The 12432-nt window shown below is 33.8% G+C and overlaps 1 protein-coding gene across 4 annotated transcripts in view; it reads right to left on the minus strand.

Moving 5' to 3' along the window:
- Positions 1-364: 364 nt before the first annotated feature.
- The window catches only part of LOC149572475 (ubiquitin-like protein ATG12), a 143267-nt gene continuing 131199 nt past the window's right edge, over positions 365-12432 (minus strand). Inside the window, exon 5 of one of the 4 annotated variants that reach the window (XR_016359923.1) lies at positions 365-382. Coding sequence is in view for 2 of the 4 variants with exons in the window: in XM_089813625.1 (XP_089669751.1) it covers positions 8715-8795 (81 nt within the window). In the remaining 2 variants the exon portion in view is untranslated. Of the gene's footprint in view, positions 383-8519; positions 8796-12432 lie in introns of those variants that run through there. The other 3 variants (XM_089813625.1, XM_089813628.1, XR_016359925.1) reach the window with 3 other exon arrangements.

Below are 12432 nucleotides of genomic sequence, written 5' to 3' on the forward strand. Positions count from 1 at the left end.
CACACCATAGTCTTGGGTTCTTTTCAAATTGAAACCTAATTAAAGAAACTAAATTGTCTAACTAGCAAAAGATACTCCCATAAAGCAAGTGTGTTCTTAGAGCATTCAAGATTGATCAATTTATTTCCAAAGCAAAAGATGAATTGTTCATCCAATTAACATTTATTCCAATAGATGTGAAAGTTCATTCTTCAATCATTCATTCCAATTGAAACAATAGTAAATTTCCTTCAGGCATTCAAGATTTGATTGGAAAATATTAGGCTTTAGCATACAAGAGTGATGTTTTGATTTTACAACTTTATTGCAATGTATATTCAATGACAAGTGTTTAATTCATACAAGTTTATTTTCCAAAGTTTAGGTCTCCAAAAGTAGAAACCTGCAAGTCAAGTGATCAATAGTCATTAAAATAAAATTGAGAAATCAACTAATGCAATAAGAAACATTATTAAATTAGTGAACTTAAATAATCTACGAAAACAAAAGAATATAGTCGCAGATGCCAATCTAAGTAGATGACAGAATAAAAATACCCAAGACACCAAAATACTAAAAATTATAATTATACTTTATTTTGTTACCTATCAAGCGTAGACACCAGATTAGCTACAAAGATGCCAAACTACGCAGATGACCAATTGTAGATGCTAAACTACAGAGATGCCAAAACAAAACTTACATAGATGACATAGTTAAACACATATAGAAAACAAGTTAAAATCACTAAAAATCAATTTTTCTAGTACTTCTACTATGTATGATCAATTTATTGTTAAAACCCCAAAAGTAAAAACTGTGAAATTGCTAGAAAATTGATTTAAAGTGGTTAAAAATTGATGGGTTGGTGAAACAACAAAAGCAATGAAGTCTAGGCACAAACACCAAACTGTGTAAATGAGAGAACATGCAAATGCAAAAATGTCAAGGTAGTATACTGATAGAGAGGCAGAGATGCCAATATACAGGCTATGCAAATGTTGAAGTGCTAAGCGCAAACATCAAAAGGCTCTACAAGGTGATACTGCCTATTGCACCAATGCCAAAGCATTTTTTTGGACCCGAGAATATGAATTTTGTGTTAAAATTTAAGAGCAAAAAAGGGACATGGGTCCCACTGGGTGTGCCAAAATGTATATGTGAAAACCTAACCTATTGAAATTATGCTTAAACAAGACACACATTACTTACAACAAGCATTTATATAAACCAAGAAATATAGTCTCCACACAACCTCAGAGCAACTCAACAAGTGCACCCTCTACTCAAGTTTGTGGTATGTGGTTGTGCTCTCCCAAAACACAAGAAGAATCCCACCATATAAATGAAATGTTATAAATGAGGATGAAACCAATATTAAATGAGATGGAAGAATGCCTTCAAGAAGTGGTTATGGAAGCAACCACTCTCAAATGCATTCAATAAAGATGGAAATGGTGGATGCACAAGTAAATGTAAGCTATTGCAAACTACTGAGAAGTAAATGCAAGATATAACATCTACCAAACAAGGTTAGAAACATAAATGCAATAAAATTTGTTTAAGAAATTTAGATGCAAACTAGCGTGATAACAATGCAAAATGGGAGATGATCAATGCTTGAGACAAGAGCTCTATTTATAGGATTTTGAGGACGTGTCATCTACATAGGTGCTACAAGGGAGACACATAAGTCATGCAAAGTCCAAGGTTTGCTCACACGTGTGAGAAACTTGGGATGTGATGGGTCAATTGAACCTCAATTACATGTGTAAGGTGTGTGAGAGGGTGTCATAAGGTGTAAGAGGAAAAGACCAATAAAACACTTTTAGAAAGTGTAAGAGATATTATAAGGGATATAAGAGTCCCTTATTTGGGGAAAATAAGGAAAGTTTGAGGAAAAATATTTGTTTTGATTTATTTGAATATTTTTTTTGTCATGTATTGGAGCAAACAATCAAGGTTAATTTGTGTAGTGAATAAAAAAATACTCTAATTATTAGTGAGTAGGGTTATAAGATAGAAAGTGTTGTTAGTAGGGTAGGATCTAGGAATAAATTAGGATTAAACTAAATAAGATTTGATTTAATAGTGGGTTTAAGAAGATTTAATCATGTGGAGGAATTAAAAAAATAATATTTATTTAAAATGGGACTTATGGAGGAAACATGGATTAAATTAAATTTAATACATTACGGACTTTGTATTTGAATTTAATTCAAATACCTTTGGAAAGTGAACAAAATTAATTAAATAGGTGGATACATATAACCAATATAATTAATTAATTAATAATTAACTATAGTGCTATAAGAGATAGTAAATACATTATAAAGTGTGGGATGATTTTAAGCGTCTACACCCATGATAAACTATATTGTGTTAGAAGTATAACTTATTACAAAGTGAATGCACTTCCATTTAGGCACACTAAGTAGAGCACAATATTCAAGTACAATGGAAGGTTCACTGCCTTACAACTTTGGACTACAACCCAATATTACATGAACTACTTGATAGCATTTATCTTATGCCTGTTTATTTTTGTTGAAGCTCATCATATTCCACTCGTGTCTCTTCCTTTTCTACTAATGCGTGGATCACATCCACAATCACACCACACACACTTCTCACCCTCAAAAAATTACATTCATTATGTAAGTCATCCACCTTGAAGAAGCAATACAAGGTCAACCCTATCTAATATTTAATTACAAAAGCATTTCTTAAATACAATACAATCAATCCATTGAGTGTCAGCTAAGACATAACAATGTCCCAAAACAACATGCTCGAACATGCCAATAAGTCTTCAAGCTTGCTATAATTCTCAAAATGTCTCACTACAAGTCGACCTCAAACACTGTCTATCTAGGAACCATCAACTTTGTCACCTTAGAACCTAACAGTCTCTGCTCGTTATCATGAACCAATCATATCATAGATACATAATGGTGTCCTTGATACAAAACCATCACTACTCATAAATTGTTCCCATCAACACTCATTGATGCTAGCACTGTCACCCTATCTTTCCTAAAACCATCTATTTGCCATTTTACTAGTCTACCTTACCCACTTAACATATATCATCTACGTGTACCTCTTAATCCATATGTCACATCGTGCCACTTTATCTTTCATACAGTGGCCTCACCAATCTAATCTTCTTGCTTGAACTTTCTTGTACTAACTATGTCAAAGTATTTGAACATAGAAATATGTTGACACAAATAACAACACATCTTTCAAATATGTGGCGACACATAGTTGTACAATACTTTGCATAAGGGTCACGCCATTGGCTAGACACATTGCCCATAGATATGAAGTATCAAGAAAAGCTTACATCAATTCTAGTTGGATGGAATAGGTCAAAAGAGAATATGACTTTTTGGAACGAAATGGAAGTATTGTTACTCACCTGTGTGTGATAGTTCCCTTATTCACTTTGTTTATGTCAAATTCTCTTTGGATATGTGGAATTGAAGTATTAATTATGAGTGAATCCAAGTAAGTTGATATGGATGCAACCAAATAAGATATTAAATTACAAATTGTTTCTCCTTTGTATAAGTCAGAGACTACATAAGATTTGGAAGCCAAAGAATAGTGAAGCCAACAAGGGCTTTTTAAGAGGAAACAACATTGATAGAATTGAGCATGATCTTACAATCATAAAATCAAGGATATTGATCAAAGCAACGAGAGTAACTGATATTAAGGAGAGGACCAAGGAGTTGGTGGGTTTGGATGATGCCTCTAAACATGGAGATTTGTTTTATTAATTTCCCTTCAAATTTACGAAAAATGGGAGAGCCTCTTTAGTGAGCCTTTGTGCCATCTGAAAACATTCTCTCTACAATTGGTATTTCTCAAACTACAATGGTGGTTGGAAGCTCTATTACAAAGTGGAAAGAGAACTAGTTGAAAAGACATAAAAAAGGACCATGGAAAGCTAACACAAATATGTCCCAATGTATCATACAAACCTTCTCACCAAGGAATAGAGAGATTTAACTCCTCTCTTGACTTCTAACATTAATTTTAAATTATAATTCTCAATTTAGTTTCAATTTTGATTTCTATGGGTTGGGTTTAATTACAGGCTTTAAGGACTATTAATGATGGTTTTAGTTTTAGTGTTTTGTATTGGGGTTGGTGGTATTTGATGTCATGGTTAGTCCAATCTCCTATATTTTAGTCTCTCTTGGTCAACTTGGCTTTGGTAAGGATCCTTTCAAAAAGGAAAAAAGACTTGCTAACTTGATAAATTGTGAATTGAATCATCCCCAATGAGGACCAAGGGTTCAGACTTGAGCTCAACCGAGTCTAGAAAAGACTCATTGAAACTTGCATATTTGTCGACTCCTATTATTTAGATGTACAAGTGAAACTAAAAAACTAAAAATGTTTTTAGTTTTTTTTTTCATTTATGTTTACTCCACACCCTGAAAAGCATTGCGATTTCATTTTGTTTGCAAAATAGGAGAAGAAAGGAGAGTTGTGGGGAAAATCAAGAACACATTATAGAGAAATCATAAAAAAAAGGTAGGGTAAAAGTCCATCAAATCACATTTGGGCAACTCCATACTCACATTAGGTGCATCAAGAGGTGTCTATCAATAATGATTGGAAAGCATTTTCATTTGATTTCAAGTTTTAATTTAAGAGGTAAGGCAATGTTGGTGAGGGTGTCACGAAGACACAAGTAGAGGTTATGGTTGTTGCATCATCGAAGATCTATCCTAGATGCTTTTACAAGAGGAATGCAAGCTCTTCTACGTCGTAGACTTGTAATTATTGTTTTAATATTTGTTTGAAACATTTTTTATATTGCATAAGTTTTGTCTACATTTGACAATATTTATATATCGAAGTATGTTATTTCTTGCAGCTACAATTTGCATTTATACATGTGATGATGTGCACTTCTGTATGTGATCAAATTAACTTCCATTTGATGATGTTATTGTGTCTTTAATGCCTTTTGCAAAAGGTGCATGAAACAAGTTTTAAATCTTCAAAAATCTCTAAATTTCTTGGGTTTTCACTTTGCCAAGTCTACACAAGTTCTTTTGCAGACTCTCAAGTCAAGCCACCCTCAACCAGTCTATGTTGAGCCCAAGTCTCATAACTTTGCTTCAAACCCTTCACTATTGAAAAAAGTGAAATCAGCACATTAATATACAATCTACTAATTTGTAAAACAACTAAATACACTTCTATAAGTCTTACATACCATAAAAATTCATCAGGTCACCATACGTCTATTTGTTCAACAAGTTTATCATACCATCGATAGCAAATTGCGTTGAAATACACACACACACACACACACACACACACACACACACATTGTGTATGTATGTATTCTCATTGTATATCAAGCTAATAACAGGCTAACAAGAGTGATCAAAAAAAGCTCAAAACGATTGATTTGGTTGGAATTAGCACACTAAAATAACCTAAATTTTTACATGCAGGGACTGAGAGAAGATAACATGATGATTTTATGGATTCTTCTTACAAGACTGCAAAAACTGTCAATTATAATGAAGATGAAGTCCTACCATCACATCTTGAACTGTGTTTGTCCGCATAAAACTATCTTTGTTGAAAGAGTAGAGAAGATTGTGCTTTCATGAATAACCTCTTAAAAAGTAGAGTACACAAGTTTCTGATGTCCTCAACAAAGTCCACAAGAATAAATAAGTTTCTACAACAATGAAAAATGTGAGATTCATTATATATCACTAAAATTCAACGAATACTGTTCGATTTCTTTTTTCACTCATTGAAAAGATTGATCAGAGAATATTATGGCCATTATTCATTTGTATTTTGTATTTGCTGACAATAGACTACTATTTAGAAGACTGTTAATGACACACGTTCATTCTATGACTCTTGTCAGGATCGTCATTTTTTCAATCGACATCGTCAACACCCCTATTAGTGTATGAATGTCTTATAAATTTAGCACACTGGGGCTATATTTTTCAGATTTATGGTGCGTCAGACTTTGGTATGTTAAAATTTGGTTGTAAAGGTGGGAGATATGGGAGACTCTTTAGAAGATTCCCTTATTTGTGATGAATAGAGTGGGGATGTAGAAGTTTCTTATAATTTGTAGGGGGTAATGAAATTTCATGTAATTTTCAAGGGAGCAATGAAAGTGGATCATTTACATGTTCAAGTGAGTTAGGAAAGAGGATTGCAGATGAATCAATGAAAATATGGGCTATTGCATGGCTTGACATATTCAATCGCCTAGCTCTGAATGGAACAAGTGTTGTGGCTCGAGCTTTTGAAGGACACCTGGGCAATTAGAACTGGCTATCATTGCCATTACCCACTATTATCATTTTGGGATTCAATTTAGGACTCTTTGTAAGTATATGAATATGAATGTAAAATTTTAAGTCAAGCTAGGAAAATCCAACTTTTGAAGTCTATTCGCCAAAATATGCATGTGTATGCATTAGGCCTTTTCTCTATTCTTGCTAAGTATGGTAATATAACTTAAAAATCTAGAAGTTTCTTTGGATGGACATGGAGGAGAAGGTTCATTTTTCATAGTGTCTTATGAAAACTACTGCAAACCAATTAAGAAGGGATGTATTAGCATCAACACTATCAGTATGATTAACAAATTTCTTCTCTCTGAACAAATTTAGAGAATATTTGAAGAGGAAAAAGAATGGAACTCTCTAATTAAGAAAAAGTATGTCTTTGCATCTCCTAACCTTGAGGATTACCTCTATTTAGATGTTTCGATTAATGGCTACTAGATCTAGAGCAGTATCCATAAAGATAAGAACATGTTAAGCAAGGAAAAAGATGGAACCTTGGTAATGGATGGAGGATCAAGTTTAGGGGTGACAGTTGGATTATGGATAATCCTATTTTTGAAGATCTATCTTCTTCCAGCATGCATAAAAATGCTAGAATTTACCAAGGATTGAACTTAGAAACTACTAGAGAAACAATTAATGAATTATAATTAAGGATGTGAATCCTACTCTTCCTCCTATTAAGTAAAATCCAAATTCCTATTTTACTAGATCGAGTATTAATGATAATATGTTCTACAACCATAAGTTTGATGGAAGGTTCTTTGTTTCCTCTATTTTATCTATGAGTTTTAAAGACTTTGAGAGTTCATTTTGATCTAAAGCTTGGATTAACTCTCTAATTCCTAAAATAAATATCTTTTACTAGCTCTTTCAAAATAAGGTATTGACTACTGACAATTTATGCAAAAAAAGGCTTTACTCCTCCTAATCAATCATGGGCAATATATATGATTTTGTCATTTTTTTAATCAAATATGTTTGGATCATTATTCTTTAGCCTAAATGGCCCAATGTGGGAAAATATTACTTATTTTTGCCTTAATGAAATTCATGAATCCTTTTGATGAGTTTGTTATGTTTGCTCATTGCTCGAGATGCTTTGTTCAACAGCCTTGGAAGAACATTTAAATCCACATTAAGGGTACAGTAGTGTCTCGTTCCATTTGTTGAATCAATTTTCAAGTTTTAAGGTAAGTGTACATTTCAAGCCTCAAGGTCAATTTGCTTAAGGAAATTTATGTCTTTCCTAGTCTTAGGTCTAACAAATTTCATGGGCTCCTTTAAATTTCATGGTCTAACAGATTTTGCCAACTGTAGGCCTATTAGATTTTGTCATTCATGTAAATATCATGCAAGTTTATAACCAATCCCTAGAGTTTGGTGAACCATCATTAGTTTTATTATTCATCTTAAAACCCTAATCGGTCACTACAAGGATTTTAATGTATTCTAATAATATTTACATGCTAAAGAGATTTGATCTCGTTCAAGGGTGTCTTTAACAACTAGTTTATAGACACTGTTGCTATGCAAATGAATCAAGTTCCTCTAACGACCAGTCTATAAAGACAAAGGTGTCTCATTTAAGGGTATTTGTAACCACCGGTCTATAAAGACACCAAAGATGTGGAGAAATAATGGAAATCTGGTTCCTTATCAAGTGCAATTTCACTCAATAGACCTCTTGATGGGACTTTCAATCTGTGGGAAAATCCAATTTTTGAGAACCTAGGCACAACTTATAGCTAGGTAAATAAGATATGAAGGATAAAACCTTCAATTTGGGCTTGCAAATAGCATGAATCATGAAATACTAATTTCCTCCTAGATAATGTGACAAATGCACTTAAGAAAATAGAAGAGTACTAGATAGAGAAAAAATGAATTTGGTTTAAAACAAGATAAGTCTTGCAAATTATTTTCTAAAAACCCTTACCTTCAAAGGCATTGTAAAAATCTTTGTGAAGCCTCCTTCCCACTCGCACTTTGCCATGTGAATAAATGAAGTTTCACCTTTCTTTTTTGTTTATATCCTTGAGAACGTAGAAATTTCGACGCTAAACTTAACTATCATCGAAATTTCGATGTTATTGGGATCATATTTTTAAAAAAATCAATTTGACAAGCCAAATTGGCTTGTTGTCGAAAATTTTGGTCAAAAATGACCCCCAAATGTACTAGTGAAACAAATGATCTTTATATTGAAAATTAAAAGGGATTAGCTCATGACAAGTTTCTTCGGTTCAAAAAATTTGATTAATATAATATATTGGTCTCTTGATTTTTTTGATCATATACAGATCAACAAAATAAACTTAACAAATGGATGATCAAGCCATCAAATTTAGAATTTTGAAACCATCTTTAGATAAAGTATCAACCCCATGCCATCGAGCAAGCATAATTCACCACCAATTTTCCATCACTAGCAAATTTCTGTTCACAATACAACCAAACCTACATCGTATAGTTAGTTTACATTCAGTGAACCGTAAATTTCTGTAAGTGCCATGATCACATATTCTAGATTAAGATTCATTGGTAGACTGATCACAAGGAATTTAGGCAACTAAGTGTGGAGTGGATGTTAGCATTAACAAAACTTCAAGCAAAATACTCAAAGAAAATATGTTTTAATATTCTAATGTATAAAGAGAAATTAAAAAGCAATCAATGCAAGTGGTAAGTACGTAAACCCAAACATCCATTCAACATCTACATCCTAAAAGTGTAATTTCAAAAGGAGATTAATAACACTACCACAGATAATGGATATGATAGCCTTGCCAATCCTCAAATGTTGTATAAATTGATATCTAAGTCTTGAAAAGAAATATAACATATTTCTATTAACTATTTGAAAATTTCTTAAGTAATTATGCTTTTGAATCTTGATAATTCTTGCTATTATTGATATTACTGCTTTGCATGTTGAATTAACATCTCCAATGATAATATCATCATCCTCCTATAACTAAATTACATCAACCCATGATCATGTGCTGCTAAATTATATCAAGAAACATGTAAATTCAAGCAAATATTGTTGGTAACCTATACCTGTGGTATATATATATCAATTCCTAAATATTTGATTTAGTGCAATTCATTTTAGCATTATAAATTATGTTCTTAAAGTGATTACTGATTAGAATAAAACTAAATTCTCGTAGCATATCCTGATTTAGAATATCATCAGAAATTCACAATCTTGTTTCAAATCAATAATAAAATTATCCTTGCAGAGAACAAACCTATCAAGAATAATATTCTATGAAAATAAATATGCAAATGATGGATACAAACAGAATTAAGATACAAAAAGAGAAGCCTCCTAGATTAATGGAAGATGAAATAGAATTAAATGTAAAATGATAACATATCTGAGAGAGAATGCACATGGTGACATAATCTCATGATACAACTACAAAGCATTACTTGGAAATTAGATGTTAGAGTAAGGTCATTTAGGATTAGGAAGTACTCTAGAAACCATTATAAAGTTGAGTTGTTCACCAATTCATTGCAGAAAGGCTTGTTGAATAACTCTTATTCAATAATACTAATAATTCATTTTAGGAACAACTGTATAAAAAACACATAGCCTATGTATAACCACGCACTATCTTTAGCACAAGAAAAACTATGCCTCTTCAGTACTAATGATATCAACAAAGCAATATTTAATCTAATAACTCTCCCTCCCCCTGATGACCAAACCCAAAATAATTCTAAGTTTATCTCTTAACAAACTTATCTCTACCAACTGGGATAGTCATTATCAGTAGTTAGGTTTGTTGTGGCATACGAATAACAACATGTGGCTTTATCATCAACCATCAAATGTAATGTGTTGTCGGGTTATTAGGTAGTTAGACGGCTGGCACGTCCAAGGGAGTTACACGGTTGTGACAGTTTGCCTCACGACCCCTCAGACACTATATGTATACATCATTTCCCTTTGCATTTCATGTTGAATATTTTACTTTCTATACGTAATTAGTCTTTGTTACCCCACGAGGCTAAACATTTGGCGTGGTTACCATTTCAAATTTGGGGAAAGTGATGCGACCAATGGCATACGACAAATAGAGTAAATGGGAATACCTCTAGAGGAAAACGTGAGAGTTAACAAAAATGGAATACTTGAGTTGTTGAAAGGGGAGCACGAATTGACGGAGAACTTCCACATTTTGTTCCACTCAAGTATTGAAACCTTCGTATGGAGAGAAGTTGTATGGGAAGAAGTTTCAGAGGACACTATATGGGATTCACTGAACATGAGCCCCACTGCCAACCAACAGAGTGTGATGAAAACAACTGAAGGTCCCACCCATGAGCCCTAGGCCATTGCGAATGTGAGTAGAGTGTGAGTGAAAAAGAGTACTAACCTTTGTAATGGTCGAACAAACGACCATAATGAAGTATGAAGATTTACATAAATAAAAGTGTTCTTGTTAACTATGATGTTTTTTTAGGATTAATGTGAAATCAATTGAACAAAAATAAAAATAAAAATGAACAAAATAATGATGATAGTTAGGCTGCACAAAGAGCTTTGATCCTCGCACAACAAGTCAAGCGACAACAAAGGCTGAAGCAACTCGCTGATGAGTACGATGGTGGGGTCATAGAGGGTGACTTCAGTGCCACAGGATGTGCACTGAACAAAGAGCAGGGTTCACCTAACTATCTGCGACTGAGAAGTACCAAGGATTTACTCGAAGAGACGTAGCAAAGGTTGAATTTGGTTGAGGAGATGAGGGAGAAATTTTTGAAGTTACATATGCCACAGGTGGAGAACCCAGACAAAAGTAAAGAGGGAACCAATGCGGCTCAAGTTGCTAAAGGAGCACGAGCACACATTGATTACTTTATCCAAGATACACCGTTCAAGGGAATACAATTCAATAGTAGACCATGCCACTTCGCAGAAATTATCGCACTGCAGTGCACATAGGCACAAGTGCACACACAACAACCGTTACAGACACAATAACCTATTGCACCACAACAGTCGCCTGTTATGGCAAGGTTGAAACATAAATTACCCAAGTTTACAGGAAGGAAGATCATGTCAGACATTGTCGTATGTGTGAAACTATCTAGGCAGCAAATGGTGATCCCGACAAAGATGAATGGGTTCAACAATTTCTTGAAACACTATGGGGTGTTGCCATTGACTGGCATTCAAACATGGACAAAGGAAAAATAAATACATGGGACAATCTCAAGAAAGAATTCCAAGTAGAATTTAAACTGCTTCAAGATGACAATGAGATCGTCGCAGATATTTACAATGCTAAGAAAAGAAAGAAGGAAAATATCCAAGCATACAATAAAAGGCTGAAGGAAGATGGAAACCCAACTGGCAAATGAATTAAAGAAGAGATGGTTCATCGACAGATTAAACACATCTCTAAAAAGAAAAATGAGGATGGTACCTCTAACATCGTACAATGACACGTACGATAGAGCGATGAATTTGGAAAGCAACAGAAAAACCTTAAAGAATAAAAAGAAAACAAAGTCATCATTCAAGAGCACAAATCCTTAGACGAGGATAGTAGCAATGACGATGAATCTAATAAAAAGGTACAAGCGTTATAAAAGGATATGGAACGCATGATGTGGGAGTTTAAAACAATGAAAGGAGGCGCATGGTGGAATGACAAAGGAGAAATGTGGTGCAGTGCATGGAGTGAAAAGAAAGCAGACATAAAAAAGGAGTGTGTCCTAAAAATTCATTATGTGATATCTACCAGGTGACGAGTCATTCCACCAAGGAGTACTCGTATAACTTAAAGACAACATGACCATAAGTCCTTTTCACTCAGGAACAACCATCTACCTCCGGGCCACCAACCAACAAACAAACAATGCATCATCTAGCGGGTTCCGAAATAATCGGTGAGGAGGAAGAGGAGGTAATGAAAACAAAATCCAAATACAAATATGATTCGAAGGGCTAACCGATGATTTAGTGTCAGGCATGCAACTAGTAGGGCCATTTTGCTTGAGACTGTGACATGAGTGACACAACACAAAAGTTGTATCGATGGTGTGGTCTTGGAGATCATGAAGAAGCCAATTG

This window comes from Cupressus sempervirens, chromosome 2 (genome assembly GCF_028749045.1).
Source record: "Cupressus sempervirens isolate cs-2001-9-10 chromosome 2, ASM2874904v1, whole genome shotgun sequence".
NCBI classification, from domain to species: Eukaryota; Viridiplantae; Streptophyta; class Pinopsida; order Cupressales; family Cupressaceae; genus Cupressus; species Cupressus sempervirens.